General features: G+C 35.6%; 1 protein-coding gene across 1 annotated transcript in view; it reads right to left on the bottom strand.

Moving 5' to 3' along the window:
- The window catches only part of LOC150107459 (F-box only protein 9), a 310,233-nt gene extending 285,413 nt beyond the window's left edge, over window positions 1-24,820 (bottom strand). The window contains exons 1-2 of the mRNA XM_090392105.1: window positions 24,691-24,820; window positions 20,673-20,737 (exon numbers count right to left, since the gene is read on the bottom strand). Coding sequence (XP_090248231.1) covers window positions 20,673-20,737; window positions 24,691-24,820 — 195 coding nt within the window. The remainder of the gene's footprint in view (window positions 1-20,672; window positions 20,738-24,690) is intronic.
- Window positions 24,821-25,355: the final 535 nt, after the last annotated feature.

The raw sequence follows: 25,355 nt of genomic DNA, 5'->3' as shown, positions 1-25,355 counted from the left end.
ATGAAAGGTCCATTAATGAGATATCAATCAAGATTAAAACTAGTCTGGGGATAATTCATGCATTAATTATAAAATATACACTTCTAAAATGTGTGCTTTACATCACAGTATATTTAAAGCAATTTGGCAAAATCAGCTGCATGTGAATTTTTAATCACAGAATACTTACATATGCTTGCAATAGGATACAACATGAATGAAAACAAAAAATTTCTTCTTAAATATAATATATAATACTAATACCAGTGGAAAAACTTGCTACAGTTATCTCAAAATTTTGCATATAATTTTGTAACACAGTTGTATAAGAACAGTTGCAGATTTGTAATTAACCCATTTAAAAATTAGCAGATTCTCGTCACTGCACCACATGATATTAATCATTCTGCTATAGCCATCCGAAGTTGCTTACTGTCCTCAAACAATATTTGTACATGAAGTATCTTTGTGACTGGGCTACTTGTATATAGAGGCTAAAGTTTCTAATTTAGAGTATTTTAATAGTAAGGGTTGACACCTTTTTACCAGTCTTCAAAACATTTCAGTCTTACTACGGACAGACTGATAAATCTATCCTTCTCCGTGTTGAGGAGCACAAAAGACATTTCTTATAACATAATCAAAGCAGCCAGCGCTCTCGCCAGCCACCGTCTTGTTCTCCATAAACTCTGATGAATGCCGCCAACATCAAATAGACTGGCCTCAAACTTCTAATATTCACAAACGTTATGATGAACTTGAAAGACGTATTCTTGAGTCAAAAGAAATTATCCTGGATTCAACCCACATGAATAGCAGCCTCAGCTACAGCTTGCCAGATTCACACAGCGCTATCCAGTGCTGGCGTTCTCGCGATTTCACACGCACACACATGAACATACAGCTGGAACTGTAGTGCGGACTTCAATTTAAACTGTACTACAGTTTTTAGTAAATCGTTTGTTGTTAATATGTGGTGTTTCTGTAAGATTATTTTATATATTTCTTTGTATTTTTGACACCTGAAGAAGTTGGATTACCAACAAAACTAGTAGTGTCCTCATTAAACCTTATTTTTTATCTCAGTGTTAAGTCATTTAAATTAAATTAATAAGCATATATATATATATATACAACCCTCGTATAACGCGGTACTTATATAAAGCGGTTTCGATATAACGCGGTCTACAAATTGTAGTAACCCTTGTTGAACGCGGTACTTATACAACGCGGTTTCGATATAAGACTGTCTACAAACTGTAGTAACCCTTTATCTTTCCGTATATTTTTCAACTTCGTTAAATTTACATCTGCCTGTAGTGCACATGTAGTTATAAGCAGCAAATTTATATTAGGGGAAATACCCTTGAGCACGCATGTATGTCAACTGTTTACCATATAAAGTATTTATCGTTGAAAATTGTCTTCGTTTTCTGCCAGGAAAGTGCATTAAAAATCATAAGTGTGTTAATCTCAAGCTGAGCACTGTATTTTTTGGTGAGTTACATACAATATGTAATGCTTTTTTTATGGTAAAAAAAGCATTTTTTATAGTAATGGCCACTTAGAGCACTTTCAATATACACGTTTGTTAATACGGATAAACCCACACCCACTGTAAACTGCCAAGGTAACAATTGAATAAGACTGAAGATATATTCGGTTTCGATCAGCACATGAGGCTCAACCTTCGTGAACTTCATAAGTGCATCAATCTCTTCAATAGTGAATTAATTGATGGGGAAATAGATTTAAATGAGGAGGAACTGGTGCAATTAATAGATGACATCGAACCAAATGGCAGGGAAAGTTCTGCCAAAGATTCTAATTGTGATGAATTCAGAATTAAAGAATTCAGTTTAAAGAAATTAGCAGAAGGATTGGACTTGGGAAGAAAGTTATTTTATGGATAATGATCTCTCAATGGAGCGCTCCAGAAAATTCACAAGACAATTGGATATTTGTTTAGCTCCATATTATGAACTTAATAAAAAATTGCAGCATAGTGGTAAGCAATGTCTTATTACTGACTTCTTGATAACTAAACCAGCCAAAGTATGCAATGAGAATTACACAAATGATGTCCAAGAGATTTCAAGTGATGGTGACGTCCGGCCACTCATAAATAAAGAACATCTATGAAATGTTACTTTTGAAGAGAGCGATGATGATAAAAATATACACTTTATTTTATTTTGCTTAAAACATTTATATATTATGTGCAATGAAGTTTATGTATAATTTATAATTTTTTGTAATTTTACACTATGTATTTGTTTCATAGTTTATATGTGTTCTTAACTTACATGAATTACCTGAATTAAATAAAAACATATTTTTGTTGAATATTTCATTGTTTATATAATCTTTAAAGAAAAAAAAAAACGATTTCGGAACCTAACTCTACTTTTTCTATGTGATCTGAGTCTCACATAACGCGATTTATATAACGCGCCATTTTTGTGGAACCTAACATCCGTGTTATACGAGGGTTACCTGTATGTGAGTGTGTATATATATATATATATATATATATATATATATGTAGAAAGTTTTTTACCTTGGGTATAATATACGTTAAAGATACCAAGCTATTTTAAACCTGGTTTTAATCCATTTCCCAAGCAAGCAAACAGACAAGTAAGTCAAGTTTGTGCCTGCAAGTAGTGCAAGCCTTAGGCAACTCGTGGTAAACGTGGAATAAGCTCTGATCACTATTCTTAATATTTACCCTTAATGCAAAGCACATCTCCTTGAGGAGATGTATGATGCTATGCATTAAAGGCAAGGGGCCACTACCCAGACCAGTTTCGACCTTTACTGAGGTCTCATCAGCGGGAGCAAGGCTTAGAAATACCAAGGTTTAAGTAATATAGAACTTATAAGTATTTTATCAAAACAAGTTACCATTTGATGCATAGCATACCATTTGTATATGCATAGCATCATACATCTCCTCAAGGAGATGTGCTTTGCATTAAGGATAAATATTAAGAATAGTGATCAGAGCTTATTCCACCTTTACCATGAGTTGCACTACGTGTGGGTCACCCCAGACTTGCACAACATGCAGGCACAAACTTGGCTTACTTGTCTGTTTGCTTACTTGGGAAATGGATTAAAACCAGGTTTAAAATAGCTTGGTATCTTTAATATATATATATATATATATCTATGCGTTCAGGAACATTGACTCGGTTGTTTTGATACATTTTTATAAAGAGATTTAATGACTAAAACCGAGAATAATTATAAGGCTTTAATGATATAAAACACTACTAGTTTCAGCTTTTCATAGCCTTCTTCAGGTGTCTTCTAAAAATAGGAAACAGCAATAAAAACACTGAAGTTTAAAACTGAGAAGCACAGGAAAATTGCAGTCCATAATTAACAAGAAAAAACGTATTTACATTTAAGTTGTTCTTTCAAACGTGGCATTGTTTGTTGAGTGCGTGACTGCAGACTCTCGTGAACGTCAGTACTGAACAACAGCAGAGTGGCTATCAGGGATGTTGTAGCTCAAATTGTTATTTAAATGTTCACGATTAAAGATGATTTCTCTGGACTCCACAATTTTTCTTTCAAACTCATCATAGCAATGAAAGATGTTTTTGGATCTATCCCAGCAGACTGAATGACTCTGGTGTTCATCATCAGGATTGTTCGAGAAAAGAACATGACTAGACAAGGCACTGGCATGTGTTCTTTTGTAAGATGTCTCTCTCGTGTTCCTCCATACTTAATTCAATTATGTATGGAGGAATTGAATTGAAATATTGAATTATGTAATTCAATTACAGATGTCTCGCTTGTGGTCCTCCATACGTAATTCAATTACATGTGGAGGAACACAAGAGAGGCATCTCTTACAAAAGAACACATGCCAGTGCCTTGTCTAGTCATGTTATTTTCTCGAACAATCCTGATGAACACCAGGGTCATTCAGTCTGCTGGGATAGATCCGAAAACATCTTTCGCTGCAATGATGAGTTTGAAAGAAAAATTGTGGAGTCCAGAGAAATCATCCTTAATCGTGAACATTTAAATAACAATTTGAGCTACAACATCCCTGATAGCCACTCTGATGTTGTTCAGTACTGGCGTTCACGAGAGTTACGTACTCAACAAACAATGCCACGTTTGAAAGAACAACGTAAATGTAAATACAACATTTTTTCATGTCGATTATGTACTGCAATTTTCCTGTGCTTCTCAATTTTAAACTTCAGTGTTTTTATTGCTGTTTCCTATTTTTAGAAGTCATCCGAAGAAGGCTGAAAAGCCAAAACTAGTAGTGTTTTATATCATTAAAGCCTTACAGTTATTCTCGGTTTTAGTCATTAAATCTCTTTATAAAAAAAAAAAATATATATATATATATATATATATGTTATGTAAACTGGATTCAAATGCAATACAACTGAAAACAGTGACAACTAGCTTGCAACTCAGCTACAGATGCTTGTTTACTTCATTCTTGATTATGATGTGACAAAACATGTTCATCATGGAAATATTACCTCAAATCCAACTTGAAAACAAATGCAACTATTTGACAGAGAGAGAAAAACAGGTAACATCCGAGATCTTACATTGCTACATGAATATACTCAGAATTTGCATTCTGAGTATATTCATATAGCATTTGAATGCAAATACTTAAAGTGAAATTATTCTGCAAAACTATTTTTTTTTATGACTCCCATCCACAAAAAGTTGTAAACCTATAGCACATTAGTATCATGGGTGGATTAAGATTTTATTTATTTATTTTTTTTTTTTTTGTATATTTTATTCATTTTTTAGTAGTCTGGAAATCCTGGTCTAAGAGAAACCAAACAAGGAATTTTTTCAAGCCACCTCAGGCCTCCAATAAACAGGGCAGTAGTCTCACACCATGTGATGAAATTCATCTCACATCTAAAGACAATCACAAGTATCCATGCCCACAGTGGGATTTGAACCTTCGGCCTCTTGGTTGGAGAGAAGATATACTAACTATTCTGCCAACCAGGCCAGTTACTGTTATAATCAACATAAATAATAACACCAATCAGGTCAGCTATAATATATTTATCATTCAGTTTAACAAAAGAACGCTGATATTTTAAATGCAAACATTTTTTAAACCAAATGCTGAAAGCTACCTAAGATAATTGCCTTATTCAGAGTCGAGTGCATGCACTCAATTCCATTTTAATTGGTAAGTATCAAGACAACAGTTCAACAAAGTTAATATGCTTCATGTTAAGCAAAATCTGAGTCAGAAATCCATGTGTGATTACAATTTAGATAAATCTATCAGGCTGACTATTTTAAAAATCATGCTCCTAGACAGCTTAGGACTATCCTACTGCAGCCAGATATGGAAACATTTTGGAAGCAGATATGGAAACATCTTGGAAGAATCTGCATCTGCCACAGCTGCAGAAAGTTGATTTGCTTGTTTTAATCATTTATTTGTTTTAAAGAATTAAAACAAGAAACTATATTATTGTTTTAATAATTTATCCAAGCACATGAATTATCTTTGTGACTAGGTTACATGTACATAGAGGCTGTTAACTTCACATTGAGTACCTCAATATTCCATACAGTGTTTCACTAGTAGGAGGCCCCGAGTTATTGTTTATTACAGACATAATATACAAACAAGACAGTTGCAACTATGGGAGTACTGACATGGAAAAAGACATTTAAATACAAAAGGCTCCGGCATGTCTCACCTGCATGGCACCACATTGCAGCTGCCATAGGAACTGTCATCAACTTCCGATGTTGAGTTCCCCACACCCTGATAAGCTCAGTTTGCAGCCGGTCTCAGCATGGTAAACATGTACGTGATTGAGTAAAAAGTGTTCTTGGTCAAATCATATTGGAATACAGGTTCATTCAAGATTACATGCTCAATTTCAGAAAGTGGTGTAATGCTGCAGTGCTGTCAAAAAATTGTGATAGAGAAGATGGTGAAAAAACTGACAACAGGCACGTTAGTGAATGTCCAGAGGGTAGCCATCCCCGCAATGATTAAGGAAACAGTGAAGGATATGCATAACAGATTGCTTAACTCACCAAGCCAGTCCTTACAACAACTGTCCCAAGAAATTGGCTTGTCACCTTCGACTTGCCACAGAGCAGCAAAAAAAGGGAGCATGCATCCATATCAAGCATCCGTAGTGCAGGAAATGCAGGGGCCTGATTTCGCATCAAAGGTGTCATACTGCAACTGACTTCGTGGCTGAAAACGATGACATCCTGGACGTAACATTTTTCTCAGACGAAGCGTGGTTCCACCTGTCTGGGTACATCAATTCACAGAATATGCGTTTGTGGGCCGAAGCAAATCCACATGTGATTCATGAACATATGATCAGTATGTACTACCACAATTATGTTTGCCTATCTTGTATATAATCTGTAATAAACGATAATTCGGGGCCTCCTACGAGTGAAACACCCTGTACATTTCCTTTCAGACATGTACATTACATTATCATACAGCTGTATAATAATATATACATGTAATGTACATTACATGTACATACAGCTATACATTATTAAAATACTCTATACTCTATACATTATTAAAATACTCTATACTCTATACATTATTAAAATACTCTGATCCAGAGTATTTTAATAATATGGCAATATATCACTCTACTCAGTCTCTTCTTTCTTCATTATCAATAGCTCCAACAGAAAGTGTGAGGTCAAGCAGATCAAAGCTTTTCATTTCTTATATTGATACATTTTCTTGTTCATTAAAATCAAACTTGTTTAATTTAGTCTTTGTGAAATTCCAAAAAACTATTTTTTTAACTTAACTGCTTTATTAACTATGAATCCACTAGCATGTTCTTTTCCTTTCCTCTTTCAATTTTCCACACATGCACCTCTTATTCTATTTCTACTATTACATCTCAAAATTTTACCCACTGATCTGCTTTATATGTAATTAACTAATGGCCTTGCACCTGATACAAGACTCAAATTGTTGCTTGAGTTCAGTCTGTTTCAACATCGACAGCCTTAGCTTTCTATCTCTGTTTTTTTTCTTGCTACATTTATTTTCCATACATTAAAGGTGGCTTTATAAAAGAAGCCTATGATTTCCATCTAAGGCAACATTTTGAAAAACTTTGATGTTCATGATTTCCTACTCCATTCTTTATCAAAGATAAAATAACCTATTATGCCTGAAGATTGTGTAACTGTCTTTTCTCAAATTAGCTATTTCCAATTTCAAGATAATTTCTGATACAAAAACCTAATAACCTTTGTCCATTATTTCTTTGACATAAACCATATAGCCCTAAATGGTTTTCTATTCCTGTTATATCTTCTCCAATCTGCACATTAATATCAAAATATCCTAAGATGATTACCTAAGACAATCTGGTGCTACATAGGTGATTTTTGGTTCAGAAAGATAAGTTCTTTTTGAAAGTTTAGCAATAATTAACTCATTATTTTTTGCATTATTATGAATGTTTGTTTGAAAAACTGTAAGGGTAGTGTGCTCGATTTTGTGGTTTTTCAAAGCTTTTATTTTATTATATGCTGCATTGTGCATCATGGCACCAATGCGCAAAACAATGGCAGGCGATTTCAATGTGTGTAATTTTGTTCGCTACAGAGCATGCAAAACATATACATTTCATAGAATGAGAGATTTATGGAAGGAGAAGAACAAAACTGAGGAGTATGTTTGCCATAAATGTTTCATGAGCGAATGCCAGAAGTATGAAAAGAGTAATAAGAATGATAGTGGGGAGCTGAAAGATGGAATGCATGATAATGCAATTGGTGAGACCGGTGTTACAAGCGGTATGAGTGACTAAGAATAAAATGGTGGAAAATTAAGAGAATGACTAGATGGTAATGGAAAAGTTATTGTACACATAGGTAGAATTCTCCACAGAACAAAACAAGAATGAGTGGTTGGATGGTATGACACACAGAAGTGAACAAAGGGGGAAATTGCAGTAGAGCAAAAGCAGAGCATGAAAGATCAAATTTTGTATAGTGATTCATCGATAACAAGAATGAGGAATGTGATGAAATCATATTCTTAGTGACAAATTTAAAGATGTTAGTAAATGCATGCAGTAAGGATGCATATAGAGAAGGAGAAAGATGCATTTATTTTCAGCTGGTACAAATGCAGTATGCAAGAAGATATAAAGGAGTTGCTAGTACGTGTGAAAAGGAAGAGTGAGAAATTAAAAGCTGTCAGTCTTTTGCCATGGTATGACAGAGGACAGCTCAGACACTGAGCTATGAGTGTAAGTGAGTCAGTGCACATGTGCAGGAGGAATGTTGAGGAGTTTATGAATGTGTGGAGTGATTTTGATGGAAGGAAAGATTTACATAAGTGGATAGTTTGTATTTGAATAAATTTGGGGTGCCAGAAGTTTTGAGAAAGTGTTGTTGATTAAGAAGTGCAGAGTTAAGAAAACAAGTATGTTCAGGGCAGTTGGAAATGGCTCCAGCCAACCTCGAAGTTAATAAATGATTACATGATGCTAAGCGTAACATCCGGTTCTTAATTTTCATAGGTTAAGCAATACCAGGTGTAAGGGAGGTTGGAGGATGAAGGGCATTTTGTAACTTATGTATTACTAATACCAGAAGTATTCAGAATAAGGGAGGGGAGTTTTGGGCAAATAGTTAGCTCAACTTGGCTAAAAGTTATAGGCATTAGTGACACTTGGTTGACCGAGTATGATATAGTCACAGGAATAGAATGCAAAGAATATAGTATCTTAAGAGGATGTAAGGAAGAGGGTGGCAAGAAGGGTTCTACTAATGATAGCAGAAAATCTGAAGCCAAAAAAAAAAAAAAAAAGTCATGTACATCAGGAGGACAAGGAAGCAGAGGACAATTCATTTGAGGCTACCTGGTGTGAGATAGAGCCAACAGAATGAAATATATAATTAGCACGCTGAGTGAACGTTGAATAATTATTATTATGAAGTATTTCAACTAGGAGAACAGAGATTGGGAAGAGGCATGGTTAGAGAGAGGGAAGGAAATGGAATTTATACAGCTGCTAAGAGATAATTACCTCAGGCAGCATGTAATGGAGGGAACACGAAGTTCAAAGTGCTAGATCTGGTCATAGCATCAAAGAACTTAAGTATCCAATCTAGCTTGAATCTTCTACTTGAGGAAACTGTTTATGTAGTCTTGACCTGGGAGAGTGCAAGACATGCAGAATTTTCTGTTAAGATGGGATACATGTGAAATTACAAAGCAGGTGATTATGATAAGCTGAGAAGTCAACTTTCGGTAGGCATAAGAATTTGGAGGAAGAGAGAGATGGTGGGGGTGTCCGCGTGGTTAGCCTGGTGGCTTTGTGCTTCACAACCATATGCCTGGGGAAGGAGTGTCCTGGGTTCGATTCCCGTCGAAGACATGAGGAACTTGAGGATCTTCCTCAGCCATAGCCAAGTTAGCTGGTCTTGAGCGCGGGCAGTAGGGTTTTTCCCGCCAGTTTATCTGGCTTTTTTTCATCCTGCAGGCAAGCAAACTGGCCCAGTGAACATACGCTTCTATAGCCAAAAATATATCATCCCCCCCCAGCGGCAGACTAGGCGACAGGTCGGACTAACAAGAAGTCGCATCTAAGTAACACGCGGACCCTGCATAGGAAGCGGGAATAACACGTAGTGAAAGAAGAGAGGTGGTGGTGGTGCACAGAAGATGGTAAAGGGGGTGTCTGAAGGAAGCAGTACATCTAGAATCAGAAGGATAAATCAGGTAGGAATTAAGACAGATGAATAACATCATTACTCAGTAGTCAGAGACAAAGTTGTAAAGGGAGTATAAAGAAATAGGTGATCAGCATGACCACGAGTAGGACAAGGCACAGGCAAGAAGGATGACATGTAGGTAAGGAGAGTCCAAGCTAATTATGAGAGATAGCAAGCTGATGAAATACAAAAGCTTTTTTTTTTTTTTTTTTGCTATGTGGTAAGTAAGAGGTGAAATCACTATAAAAGGATGACTTCTTTAAAAAGTGCTGGTGGGGGGAGGCAACCAAACAAACCAAAGAGTTGAATTACTCAGTGATAATTTTGAAAGGGTGTATCATCTGTGTTTATATTATAATAAAAATATGACCTGATTGATGGGCATGGGATTAACACTGAAGACTTTTATTCAGTACATGGCAGGAAGAGAGAGAGAGAACGAGGGGTCACCTAGAAATTGTGTAAAAGTGTGGTTAACAAGGTTGCTAAGACTAGATTTTTGGCTTGGAGGGTGGTGAATGGATGATTGTGGGCAGAGAGTTAAAGTTTAAAGGACATGTTGCAAAGGTAGCCAAAAAAGCATATCACATTATGTGGTTATTGAAGAACACACTAACAAGCAGGGAAAAAAAAAGTTACTGTTCATCTATATAAGGCTTTACTAAGACCACATCTGAACACCCAGATCCCATGGGGATTAAGAAGTAGTAGAGAGGATCCAGTGTAGAGTGATAAAAGATTGTAGCAGGTCTATGGAATGATCCTTATGAGAATAGAATGATGATCTGTAGGCTTCAAAAACTAGCTGATAGGCAAAAAAGAAGAGACATGATACAGTAATGAACAAATTAATCCAAACAAATTTTAATTTTGCAAGAAATTAAGTTCATTAATTCACTTAGGCATGGACTCTTCATGTAGAACACATTTCTGTTATTTCTGCATCTTGAAACCATACTTTTATAATTGATTGTATTAAGTTATTCTTTGTATCACTATTTAATTTTCCAAGTCTCTTTTTCACTATGGCCCACCAATTTTCCATTGGTTTAATGCCAGGAGAGTTACCTGACCACTGAAGAAATTGGATGTTGTGATTTTTGAGGGACTCTTTCACTTTTTTTAAAGTATGGGATGAAGCAAGATCTTGTTAGAAGACAAGTTCTTTGTCTTTCTGGATCTGTGGGACCACTCTTTTCTCCAATATTTTTATGTATTGGTCACTTTTCATCATACTGTCAACAGGCATAAGTGATCCTGAACTGTCATGCATAAAACATTCCCAGAACATCTTTTTAGCTGGATGTTTAGGAGCTTGTTGAAGGTGGGCAGGAGAAGTCTTCTCAGCCGCTGATTTGCCAACTTAGGGTACTCGTGCTCCTTGGACAAAGAAATGGCTCTCATCTGAAAACATGACCCTTCTACTTCTCAACAGTCCAATCTTTGTACACGTTTGCCACTGGAGCCTCTTTTTCTGCATAGCCTTCATCAACATTTGTTTCTTTTTTTGGTCTGTGGGCAGTCCTCCCTGCTTCCAACAATCTTTGACAGACTGTCATGTCAGAAACATTACTTCCACTAGCTGACAAGTCTCTATTTAAGTCTACAGCAGACAATCTTGAATTAATTTTGCTTTTCCTAATTAGTTTTCTTTTTTGTCGTCATTTTCCTTTTCTGTCAAGAGAAAAGACATTTGTCTCCCTAAACCTCTTTAAAATCACATTAACAGTATAATCAAACCAACACCACATTCACTGGCAATTTGTATTTGAGTCATGGTTGTGTGCTGAGAAAGAGTACATATTTTAGAATGCTTTCTTGGAGATGTATCGATTTATTCCTACACAAAATGAACAAAACACTACAAATGTCAACTTGTTCACACTATCAAAAGCATACAACGCTATTAATAAACATTGCAGAGACAGTTAAAACATGCAGCACTCAACCGAAATAGTGAACTAAAATCAAAATTATTGTGAACTGAAACAAAAACCAAACCAAAACCAAAAACTTCATGCAAATTCAGCCTGTTTGGATTAATTTGTTCACTACTGTAGAAGCTTATAAGTTATTAATTGGGTTTTATAGGATTATATATGTTGAAAGTTTTTTCACTTGGTTAACTATAAATTAAAGATGCCAACCATTCTTGGTTTAATTCTTTATCCAAGTGTAAGCAAACAATGTTTGTGCATGAAGTATCTTTGTGACTAGGCTTCTTGTATATAGAGGCTTCACATCAACTGCCTCAGTATTCCATAGTGCAAAGCGTGTGCACGTGCGCAACTACACACCCCTTTCAGATGTGTATAATTCTATGCATTGTAGGAAGGGCCATTACCCAGACTGCTTTCAACCTTCATTGAGGTCTCATCAGTGAAAGTTAGACCCAGAAGGGATACCAAGGTTGAAGTAATGCAGAAGTCATTAATCATATACAAGTAGTCAAAAGGTGTCAACCCTTATTATTAAAATACTCTAAATTAGAGTATTTTAATAATAATATTAAAAATAACTATACAAGTAGTCCAACGACAAAGATACTTTATGCACAAACGTTGTTTGCTTATACTCGGATAAAGGATTAAACCAAGAATATTATTTCTTGGCATCTTATTTAAATTTTTATTTTTGAAATTTAAATTTTTTTCACTTGGTTAATTTAAAGTTAACCAAGTGAAAAAAACTTGCAACATCTATCTCTAATCCAGAGTATTTTAATAATAAGGTGTGACACTTTTTGATTACTTGTATATGGTTAATTTATGACATCTGCACTGCTTCAATCTTAGTATACCTTCTGAGTTTGGTTCCCAGTGATGAGACCTCAAAGGTCAAAATGATCTGGGTAGTGGCCTTCCCATAATGCGTAGCATTACACTCAAAAGGTCTCTATATTCAAGTAGCCCAGTTGTGAAGATACTTCATGTACAACCTTTGTTTGCTTACACATTTTGATAAACAATTAAACCAGGACGACTATAATTTCTTGACATCTTTAATTTATAGTATAACTAAGTGAAAAAAAAACTTTCTACACATTAGTCAGTGTGCAATGATAATTGGTACAGTTATTTTTCAATGACTTTCATGCTAAAAGAATGATAGAAAATGGTTACTATAAAAAGCAATGTTTATAGTATGATGAAGATATGTGCTACAGTTAACTTTAAGAGTAAAAATGCATTACACATAAATATCCTTTTTTATAGCTAGAAGGTGATTTCCCAGTTGATTTGGTGAATCCAGCTGAATAGAAACGTTTTGATAAAAAGAGGAAAGTGAGACCAAAGTTATAAAGATCTTTCTTGAAATTCCAAATCTCCATATGAAATAAGTTTTTTTTTTGTTTTGTTTTTTTCATATCAAAGAAATGTCACCATGTTGCCACATGTTTTATGAATGTATCTCTGATGGATGTTTCTAGATAAATTAACATCAACAAGTTTCTGAAGAACAATTTTGGGCATAAAAATAGGTATTTTCTATATATAGGAAAAGTTTGCCATTTTCTCCAAGATCATGCCAACACAAGTTGGTCAGAGAAATGAACAGTAATTATGCATGGATTATGGATCCTTTTTCTGAGTTGTGCCTTTTTCCAGAAATCCAGCAGTTGCTCCTCTCAAGATATTTTCTTATAAAGGAATGGCAGTAGATCAATAAAAGATCACAGGAAATGTTTTACTATCTCATAATGAATATCATTAGGCTCTATAGCACATAAGAAAGAGTAAAAGTACTACTTTAAGTTCCTCAGTTACGAATGGCTGATTATATACTTCCAAATCATCTGAAGAAAAATTAAGTTGCTCTTCTGTCTGAGAACCAGAAATTTAGGAAAATATGAAGCTCTCCTCCAAGATCTGGAATTGCTGCAACTACCTTAGGATCAGTAACTGGACTTCCATGCTTCAGTTTTTCAGTTCTAGAGTATCTATGAAATACACCCAAGCTTCTTTCCTACGGCATTTGAAGATACAATAGTTCTGGAAAGAGTGAAATGTGGAATGTTTTTTAGAAATGAAGTTGCTCCTGTTTGGACTATATAATCCATTATGCAAATAGCTGCTTCAATGACAGAGGTGCATAGCTGACCACAGCTTTATTAGATTAAATATCTTACAAATGTTTTGCAGATGACTGCAAGAAATGAGAGGTGTGTGGAAACTGCTAGAATGAAGCAACTGGTATTAACAACATAAGGCAAGATTGCAAAAGTGTTACAGAGAATGTGAAAGGAGTGAAAGATAGTGTGCAAAATATGAATGTGAAAGAAGTGGCTGAAGGTAATGTAGATGATGATGAGGTGACAGCGAGGAGAGAAATAGTGCACTTACGCGGCATCCTTCACCAAACAAAACATGATTTAGCGTGACTGGAGAAACAAGTGTCATGTGGTACATCAGGAAAGAGAATGAAAGAAAAAGTGATAAAAGTATGAAAGTGTGAGAAGCTGTAAGTAAGGAGAAGGTACGGAGATTCGATGACAACAGGTGTACTTAAGGAGAAAGTGATGAAAACATGTTTCCCAGGTGTGAAATGAAATGAAAGAATTGATTCTTTTGGCTGGTACAAATGACTTGAAAGATGAAAAATATGCAATAAGAGAAGATACGAAAAAGGTGCTGATAGAAACAAAAAAAAAAGAAAGGTGAGAATGTAAGGAGCTTAAGTCTGCTGCCTCAGTATGACAGTAGTGAATTGAGAAGAATGGCCACAAATGCGAATGAGTCAGTGAGAATTGTGCAGGAGGAATGGTGTGCAGTTTATAGATGCATGGAATGAATTTGATGAACAAAAGGGCTTATATATGCATGATGGGCAGAATTTAAATGTTTTGGAGTTAGATGTGTGGAGAGAGTGTTGTTCAGTGAGAGGTTGGAAGTACAAAGTCAAGAAAACTAGATGTATTAGTGTGAGTTTCAGTCAAGTGTAGGTTCAATCACCCTGGAGACAATGAGTGCAAGTAAAGTACAGAAATGATTATGCAATGGTGAATGCAGTTTCACAGGTTTCAAATTCAAATGACTTGGTAATGAAGTTATGCAAGAGTAACTATGGGTCCAAGGAGATGTTGAAATATGTGTACATGAATGCCAGGAGTATCAGAAATAAAAGAAATGAGTTTTTGGCATTGGTCAGCTTGACTTGGTCAAAAATTATAGACATTAGTGAGATCTAGTTGACAGAAAGTAATATACAGTAGAATCTAGTTAATTAGATTAGCCATTTATTTTGAGACAAACTTTAAAGAACAAAATCTAATTGATAAAACTGCCAGAGTTTACTTTGCTTATCTGGGGTAACAAGTCATTTATTTGAGACAGGAGCACTCAAGATTATCCCTTTGAGGTAATCACCTGTAAATGATTAGTTGATTTAAGGCTTATTAGCACAAGGAGTGTCAAAAAAATAAACTGCAAGAAGAATGGACAAGTCATGGAAAAGAGGGAGCATCCCAAAAACGGAAGTGTGAAGGTAAGGATGCTAACCCTGATGATGCCCTAAATGAGTGGTTCTCCATTATAATTGAACAAGGAGTGTGCGTCGGTGATCCAAATGTTAAAAAAGAAGTCAGAGGAGCTACCTAAAAAGCTGGGTCATGATGATTTTAAAGCAACAGATGGTTGTTTGTCTCAATGGAAATGTAGACATGATATTAAATTCAAGAAAGCACACGACGAAAAATATAATACTGATGTTGTAGGCACAGAAGAATGGAAATCCACAAAATACCTGAATTACTTCAGAATTTCTGTGTAGATGATATGTATACTGCTGATGAAACAAGCCTGTTTTATCATGCCACATCAGATGGTTCTCTCTACAATCATGTAAGCTGTCAGGTTCTAAGAAAGCAATGGATTGCATAACTGTGTTATTAATACACGTGCATTAAACATGTTGAAGTAAGTTTCATGACTTGCACATGTAAAAAAAATTAGAACATGGGCTAATATATGCATGATTTACGACTCATTATTTTGATTCATCTTTTGAATGCACTTAACACTCCATCTCCCTGATGATGTCCATGCAACGTTGGATGAAATATATTGGAGTTTTTGAATAAATTCTATATAATTTTTGTTACATGTATAAGCCATGAAACTTACTTTAATAGATGTGTGTTATGCTCTTTAAAAACATGACAGAAACTAACAAAAAGCAGCTGTTGGTTACTGGGAAAAGTGCTAAGCCTCTATGCTTTAAGGGACAAAGATTGGATAATTTCTTTTTTTGTATTTGCATACTATGCTAATAACTATACTATATAAGTATTATTGTATAAGTGGTATTCGTATTGTAAACTCGATGTAGCTTAAAAATACCAAAGCACTCTACATCGATTTTTACAGAGGTCAAGTCTCAAGAGAACTGTTACAAAAATAACCTTGTTTGTATCTATGTATTTTATTAATGTAAATAACCATATGGGAATTGACCGTATTTACCGTTTTAACTAAAGTTTCTAGAATGTCAAAAACAAAGGCAATGCTTTGCTATGGAACTTTGTAAAATAGCTATGTATAAGAGAACAAGAAAGTTGTTTACGATTAAGTGTGTGAGAAAGTTGTTTGTAAGCTCTGCGCATGAACACCTTCAAAGCTAGTATCAAAGAGGTCCGCTAGTTTCAGAGAAGTTTCCGCTGACCGACAAGACAAGAAAAAAAGAGCGCATGGAGGAGAAGAAAGAACGGATCAGCCTTAACAAAAGGATCAAGAAGAACTGCCGATTTCTTCGGGATATACAACCCTTGGTGCAAGGTCCCGAGAAGGCGAAAATAAAAGAGGACTGAGCCGAACATTTTGGGCAGTTTCCAGCAGAGAACTAGGGCAGTTTTCAGCAGAGAACCAGAGGCAGTCGAGAGGAGGCGAGGTTCAGTTGCTGACAGCAGGAGAGGCGAAGCGCTGTTACTGAAGAGAGCCAGAGGAAGTCGGCGCGGAACCAGAAGCATACTGACCCAGAAAAACAGACTTTACAGCAAACCCACATCAGAGGAAAAAATTTGGAAAGTCAACCGAAGCCAAAAGCCGCAGAATGATCTTCAAAGCCTGTATACTGAAACTTCTTGCCTGAGCTTTAGAGTACCAGGAAAATTGCAGTCCAAGAACCGCTAATACTCCAACGAAACGCCCCCCGAAGTAAGGCGTAAGATGAAAGAAGAACCATAGTGACTTTGATGCAGGACCTTTGGAAGGTGTCGTGACAAAGAGTCTCCGTAAGTGTGTTCCAACCTCTAATGTATATTCTTTTTGTAATCTAGGAGATATGTCATAGATGGACTGATAAGAAATAGTAATAAGAAATATCTATAAGAGAGTCCTCTAATTTGGTGTTAACTGGAATATAAATTGTAAGATAATTTGCCATACTTAGCTAATCTCTTTATAAGTAATTTAGTCTCGGTAATTTGATTTTTTTTTTTAAGCAGAGAAGTAACAGAGTAATTATACATATTGTATAGTCATTTAATATCAAAAAGAGAAAGTTTGTTTCTTTATACCAAAAGCATAAAGGATAGGTAGAGAAGAGTAACCTCCCTATCGCTTATTTAATGCACTTTATTTTAAAATGTAAATAAGTGTGTTTTAATTATATGTCAATAGAGTGCCACCTGATTGTTTATTTTACAATGCACTGTTTCTAAAAAAATTATCGGACTTGTGAGTGGGAAACCAAGTGAGATAGCCAAAGCATATAGTTAAGTGCAAATAGACCACGACTGTTTGTGTAAAGTTTTATTGAAGGAATTTGTGTTAGAGAAAGAGAGAGAGAAATCAACCGGCCGTATTACAATGCCAGTTAAAAGATATTAGTGGCGCAGTCTCAATAAAAATAAATTTTCTAGTATCAATAGGCATAAGACTCGTAGTGTGAAAGGTAGATAAACATAGTATGCAATAGTATAAGCAAGAAAGGTTACGATAGAGAAACGCACACTGCTAATTAGAATAACAGTATTTCAAAGGTGCAGTAACCAAACAGGCTCTATAAATAAAAGGCTTTATAAATAGAAGTAAGAGTATCACAGGTTACAGTATGTTTCAAAAAGAATGTCCCGATTTGAAAATTGTATATCTGTTTTCATTATTAATTTTCATTATTTGTTAAAAATAAAGATGATATTATAGCACAGCCTATGATATAATATTATATATTACTCACATATAATATTATATCATAAGCTGTGCTATAATATCATCTTTATTTTTAACAAATAATGAAAATTAATAATCAAAACAGAGATATACAATTTTCAAATCAGGACATTCTTTTTGAAACACACTGAATACTGTGCTAATAAGAATGCATGGATGACCCAAAATTTTTAAGAAACAGTTAAATTGGAAATCAAGAAAGGTTCTGATTCTTGACAGTTGTGTGGCACACCTACAAAATTTGATCATGTTGTACTGCACAAAGTTGGTGAACCACATCCTAGAAGCAACTGAAGAAAATATACCGACATCTTCCACAGCCAAGGAAGTGAGTTAAGTTAACCTTTTCCAAGAATTACATTTTATTGCCAATAGTTCGTGAAAAATAGGCAGCAAGACAATTCAGAACTGTTTTTCTCACTGCAGTTTAAAACATCAAGGGTTAGAGATACCTGAAACAGACAAAAGTGAAGATGAGCATTTCAGAAGCACAAAAAGGAACTGCGAAAAATTTGAAGATATTAACAAATTTAATGACAATGAAGATCATGAGGAAGAAATCACTCAAAACACAAAGACAAGAAGTTAGAAAGTGAAAAAAGTGATGAAAATGACATCTGAATTTGAATGAGTGACTCTTGTAGATAAACTTATACATTGGTAATACGTAGTTTTCAGTTTTTCAGGAAATGACAACATATACTAGAATATTAATTATAAACTTTAATCAATACCTTCCTATATTTTGGCAATGTTATATTGCCATCTTCAGGGATCACAAAACAATGATATGTGCATACAGGCACTAAGCAAATGAAGCTGAATAAAGTTAAGTGAAGTAGTTCCTAGAGTCCTAAAGGTGTCCCCCCCCCTAGTGGGCTAAATTGGGTTGTCTTGGTCATTGGGCAGATGTTCTTAGAATGCAAGCTTCCCAGATTTGAGGCAGTCTCGTGCACCCAAATTTGATGAGGTTTGGGAAGTTTTTCAGAGCTGAGCCTGATTCCAGGAATAATCTTTCATACTTGTACTTGCTGTAGCATAATAAAGTGGCATAACTGACTTCAGTTGTCTTTCTTCGGCCTCATTTGCTTAGTGTTAGTGCCTGCATGCACCTATCATTGTTTTGTGATCCCTGAAGATGTCAATGTAACATTGCCAAAATATAGGAAGGTACTGATTAAAGTTTTTAATTAATATTCTAATATACATTGTCATTTCTAAAAATTAAAAGTTATGAATGAGTGACCACTCAGGATGCCAGGAAATTTACTGATCAGTTACAACAATAGTTCATGCAGGAAGGCAATCTTAGTGTCTGCACTAGATGTCTGTGCTGATTTTGGACACTCAACTCACAGAAAAAAAACACAGCAAAGTACAGTGAATAAATTCTTCCAGCAATAATATTAGGAACTAAAAGCTGAAAGTATGCACATATTTATTATATAAATTGCATGTTATATAAATTAAATGAGTCCGTGCAGTTAGCCTAGTGGCTGTGCGCTTCGCAACCATATGCCTGGGAAGGAGTGTCCTAGGTTCGATTCCCGTTGGTGATGTGAGGAGCTGAAGGATCTTCCTCAGCCATAGCCAAGTTAGCCAGTCTTGGGAGTGGACAGTAGGGTTTTTCTCCCAGTTTATTCTGGGGTTTTTCATCCTGCAAAGCAGGTGAACCGGCCTTGAGAACTCAACCCCTATAGGACATAGGATACACTGGGGCATAGAGCTGACCACCTTATCCTGTGAACGGTTTCAGGTCCAATGATTAATAAACCCTCGACACTGAAAGTAAAAGAGGGTAAAAGGAAGATGAGATGAGAGATAAACTAAATGTTTAAATATCAAATATTTTCTAATGTGTTGTGTATTTTGTTTTAATAGAACTACTGAAGGACAACAGGTCTCTGTCAATATTGACAATGAAGGAAAAATTAAATATATACATATTTTGCTATTGTAATTAATTTGAATAAATAATTTCTTGCTCAACGAAATGTTAGTTTGTCCTTTTATATATTTTTAACTATTAGCATGAAACTTCACATAATTGGGGAGCTGCTTAATTGGGCCAAAATGTTCTAGTCTTGATGTGTCCAATTAACCAGGATCTAGTTGCAGGAATAGAAGGTAAAGGGTATTGTATGTTCAAGGAAGATAGAGGGAATAGTACAGGATGTAAGATATTGCTGATGATCCATGAAGAATGTCAACAAAATTAGAGGCTAAAGGATTTTAGGTCTGGGGGAGATGATTCATTTCAGGCTATCTGGTGCAAGATAGAGGTGCAAGATACGACAAAATATATTGTTGTTTCTTGCTATAGACCAAGAGATGCACAGGAAGATGTGGATGGTATTCATTGGCATATTAGCACAATGAGTGCAGGCTGAGCAATTATTATTGGAGACTTCAACTATGGGGACACAGCATGGAAGGAGGAAAGGGAGACATGGCAGGATGAAAGTGAAATTCATGAAGTTGCTAAGGGATAATAACCTGAAACAGCATGTCATGGAAGGGACTAAAAGTTTGAGGGTGCTCAATCTGGTAACAGAATCAGAAGATGCATCCATAACAAAAGTACACTCTGCCTCCAATCCCCCAAGAGAGCCCATGCAATCTTGTCCTGGGAGGTTAATATGTGAAATTCTTTGTCAAGGAAGAGTTTATGTTGAACTACAAAGCTAGTAATTATGACAGACTAGAAGCATCTTGAACCAGTGCCATGGGTTGAGAAGCTGCAAGGAAAGGATGTCAGTCATCTACGGTGAGAAGTGGTCCGGGATTGTTTGAGAGAAGCAACATCAGACTGCAGGAATATAAAGCATGAGCTGCAGAAAGAAAAAAAAATAAAAATAAAAAATAAAACACTGAATATAAAGAAAAAGATGATCAACATACTCATGGCAGTATAAAGTGCAAGCAAGAAGGCTGACTATGATGGTAAGAAAGGCTAAATCTGATTATCAGAGAAAATTAATGAGGCTAAGCAGGCCAAAATAAATCAAGAAGTTTTTTTTTAATGTAGCAAGTAAAAGGAAGAATAATTTTAACCAACAGTGATTGTAGAAATGTGACAGAAGCAAAAAAATAGTTCAGTTGCTAGGTGATCACTTTGCAAACATGATTCAAGTGGAGATTTTGCAGTTGCTGACATAACAGAGTCTGATGTCAGAATTCAGGTAGATGAACAGGAGCTGCTCAGCATGTTCAAAATATCAATGTAAAATTCAACAGGACTGGATGACATGTTAGCTTATGTGCACATGCAGAACTGCCAGTACCACTGGCAAAATTCAACGAAATTCTTCGATCTGTGTAACAGCTCTGGTAAGATTCCAAAGGAGTGGAAGGAGGGGTAAGATAGTTTCATTACCTAAAGGTGGCTTCAATATAGAAGTAGCAAATTACAGAACAATATTTCAGGAATGGTAGTTCAAGTATCGGAAAAGTTGGTTAAAGGTAAAATCCAGCAATGGGTGGATGGGAATAAGATACTCTACGGTGGGCAGCATGGCTTTGTAAAAGGGAGGTCCTGCTTTAGGAATTTACTAATGTTTTATAATAGAGTGATAACAAAATTAGATAAGAGATATGACTGCATCAGGATACTGCTGGACTTTGCAAATGCATTTTACAGAATACTGCATGGAAAACTATTAAGTTGAAGCAAATAGGAATGGATATGAAGCTGGTAACATGGATAGGGGTGGCTGAGAGACAGAAACCAGAAAGTAGGATGTGGTGGAGTGGATTCTAGGAGAATGAGGGTAAATTAATTTGTATATTAACTCTTTGACCATTAGGTTCCAGTTTCACATACTTTACTTCAAGGCTGTTTTTTTTTTTTTTTTTCGAATTTCAAGATTACGTGTTGAACTAGGTATAAAAAAAATTTACAATGTTTATACAAAAATTGTCAATGATTTACTAAAAAAGAATATTTAGCTAATAAATGATTTTTATACATGCAACAATAACTATAATAACCTACATACAGTGACACTGCTTCAAAAATTTCAAATAGTATGGTAGATTTTGAAGCATGGCAAAGCACACAACCCTACCTGGCAATCAAGGCACCACATACGCATTTCTTTGCAAACCTTTCCTAAAACTGATCTTGTGTAACAAATGGCACATTCTCTTCTCAGCTCTGCTTGCTTTGCAGTAGAGGCTATACATTCTGGAAAGTGCTTTCCTGTCAGTCTGATTGGGTTCCCTCCTCTGGCTGGTCCTGTCTGCCTTTCTTGTTAGCCCTCTGTGTGTGGTAGGTTTCAATGATCTTGTCTATGAGATCCAGACTAAAAGCTATGTGATCAAGTTACCACCTAACTTTGTATGTAGCATAAAAGCATTGTACACAGAGATATGCAAAAAGTGTCTGAATATTTTTATATAGTAGGAGGGTGTTGTTTGAAAAGTTCGGTAAATTTCAAATAGACAGCGATACAATTCATTCATTCATTCATACCAGTGTAGGCACGTAATCATCTTTTTCATGACCCCTGGCAAAATTTCACCAACATGCAACACATAGTTCTCATTTGGCAAACATTTAAAATATGACCATGTTCGGACATTTCATAAAAATGGAGAAAAACAAGTTTCACGCAGTGATAAAAACTTTTATTTGGCTGAGCAGATCAAAGCCGAGTTAGATGCAGTTCATGGGGACTCTGCACCAGCATTTATTTTTGGATAAATGAGTTTAAACATGGTCATAAGTCCATCAAAGATGAAGCACGCTCCGGACGCCCGACTGAGGTCACTATGAAGGAAATGATTGAGAAAATCCATGGTATCATTATGGAAGACCGCCGAGTGAAAGTGCATGAGACTGCTGAGATTGTAGGCATCTCAAGTGAACAGGTATATATCCTGCACAAAAAATTGCACATGAAAAAGCTGTGTGCACGATGGGTGCCACGATTGTTGACCATCGATCAAAAACGCATGTGAAAACATTTCAACACAGTGTTTGGGTATGTTTAATCGCAATTCGCAAGATTTTTTGCATCAATTCGTAACTGTAGATGAAACTTGGATCCACCACCACACACCTGACTCCAAGCAGCAGTCAAAACAGTGGACGATGCCTCGTAAAAGAGCACCGAAAAAAAGCAAAGACCGTTTTGTCAGCTGAGAAGGTGATAGCCACTGTTTTTTGGAATTCCCAATGAATTATCACGATAGACTATTTGGAAAAGGGTAAGACAATAACAGGAGGTTATGCATCATTGTTGGACTGTTTAAAAGAAGAAACTGAAGGAAAAAACGGCAAATATTGGTGCACAAAAATTGCTCTTTCAAGACAATGCATCACCCCACACATCGACTGGCCGTCGCAATGGCAAAATTGCATGAACTGAGGTTCGAATTGCTTCCAGATCCACCATATTCTCCAGACTTGGATTCGTGTGACCTCTTCTTGTTCCCAAACTTAAAAATTTGCTCAGTGGAAAAAAAGTTTCTTCAAGCAAGGATGTCATCAAGGCTGTCAATGACTATTTTACACAATTTGACAAATCCTTCTTTTTAGATGGGATGAAAAAATTAGAAACTCGGTGGACCAAATGTGTAGACCTCAATGGAGACTATGTTGAGAAATAAAGTTGATTATTTCCAAAAAAAATGTGTTTAACTTATTTTTTTACCAAACTTTTCAAACAACCCTGTTTGTTCCGGGTAGCAGGATAATATGAAAGCATTTGGTCTAAACAATCAACACCTCCCAGTGTTGTGGTTATACTGTAATACCAGCTGGTTTTTTCACTATTCCTTTCCTTGACTCTACATCCTCTATTTCATTCCCACAGATGGTGCCCATCATAGTTACATCTTCATCTTTCTTGTCTTTCCATTTCAAGGCAACAATCTTCCCACACTGAAAAGACACAAATTTCTCCTTTCTTCAATTTGAGTTCTTCAGGTATTACTTTCTGGGTCATCTTCACAGTCCCATAAACATAAAATTTTTGGTAACTAAGTAGTCTATGAACTTGGGACTGTTGAAATAATTATCTACGTTAATGCAGTACCCCTTATTCAGCAGCGAAGATGTTAAGGAAACAACAATTTGTGCATTAGCATTAGGAAGTAAACTGCATGCCTTTACCTGTTAAATTATCAGTTCATATATGTAGCCAATAGATGATTAACAAAGTTTATAAAGCATTTCAAACCAAAACGAGAGAGAGCTGCAGCATGTACTGTTTCCAACCAAGTCGGCCCTTATATAAAATAACGCTTTTATCAACACATATATCTTGTTCTGGTGTATAAACTTCCTGAAACTTCTTTTTGAGAGAGTCCAAAAAAAAAAGACTATTTTTTTTTAGCTTTCGGTTGGGATATCAGAATCCTTGTCAGTAAAGTGTAAAAATTTCATTATCAAGGAATACCTAAATCAGACATCACTTCTGAAAAAAAAAATGGTATCTTAATCATCTTTTTTTTTTCTTTTTTTTTGACCAATACCACTTTATTTCTGATTTTTGAACTATGCCTTGAAGCAGTAATAATGCTAAAAACACCTTCATTTCACTGCTGCGTATCTTTTGAGGGTTGTAGCGGCAACGAGCTGCATAGCTTTATTGTTCATTTCCTCAACTAAAATGTTCATTATATCTTCATCAAAATATAATTCAAACAGTTCCAATGAGCAATTACTTACGAGGATATCTTGAAAAATACCAGGTATTCCCGTAAAAGAAAAGTGAGGACGATGTAAAACATAGCGATCAAGCCAGTATATGGCAACATCTCCTAGTTTGGGACAAACCACAACTGTCTTCATCACTATCAGAACTATCCAATGAGACATCAACATCGCTTACATCTAAAAAGAATTCTTGAACATATTCTTCATCTGATTCACTATCAGATTCTCTTGCAAATAACGCAGCAGACATCTTGTACTTCTGCAAACCCAATATCAATGCCATTTTTTTTTTTACACCATGTGCGTCCTTCAACATACTTTCATTTCTAGCAAAGTAAACAAATTTCTTTTCTCACAAAAAACAATTGTCCTCTATGTGTAAGCAAGAAAAATAAATCAAACACGTCTAGCATGGTTATAACGATTATAAAATGAAAATGTTTATGGAAATGTGCTCAGAGCATTAGTAACTACCAATGAATTATGGAAAAGTGCCCACAGTGTTAGTAATGGTAAAGAAACAATATCAATGAACGTGCTCAGCACATTTGTAACAGTCTAATGATATAGGAAAAGATTTGGGAGGGGGGGGGTATTCAATTATTTGCTGATGATGCAAAACTGGGGGAAAACAATAATTGATAAAGGTGATGAAGATATACTGCAGGATGATGTAAAGAAATTGGCAGTGTAGGCAAGGATAATGATTGTCAATTTAATGTTGCAAAATGTAAAGTTATGCACTTTGGGTTGAAAATGTTACATACTGTGTATCGTATTGAAGA

Source organism: Typopeltis vanoorti, chromosome 4 (genome assembly GCF_054136105.1).
Source record: "Typopeltis vanoorti isolate ZY-2024b chromosome 4, IOZ_Tvanoo_1.0, whole genome shotgun sequence".
In the NCBI taxonomy this organism is placed as follows: Eukaryota; Metazoa; Arthropoda; class Arachnida; order Uropygi; family Thelyphonidae; genus Typopeltis; species Typopeltis vanoorti.
Note: the sequence above shows the minus strand (reverse complement) of the source record. Positions and strands in the feature narration are given on the sequence as shown.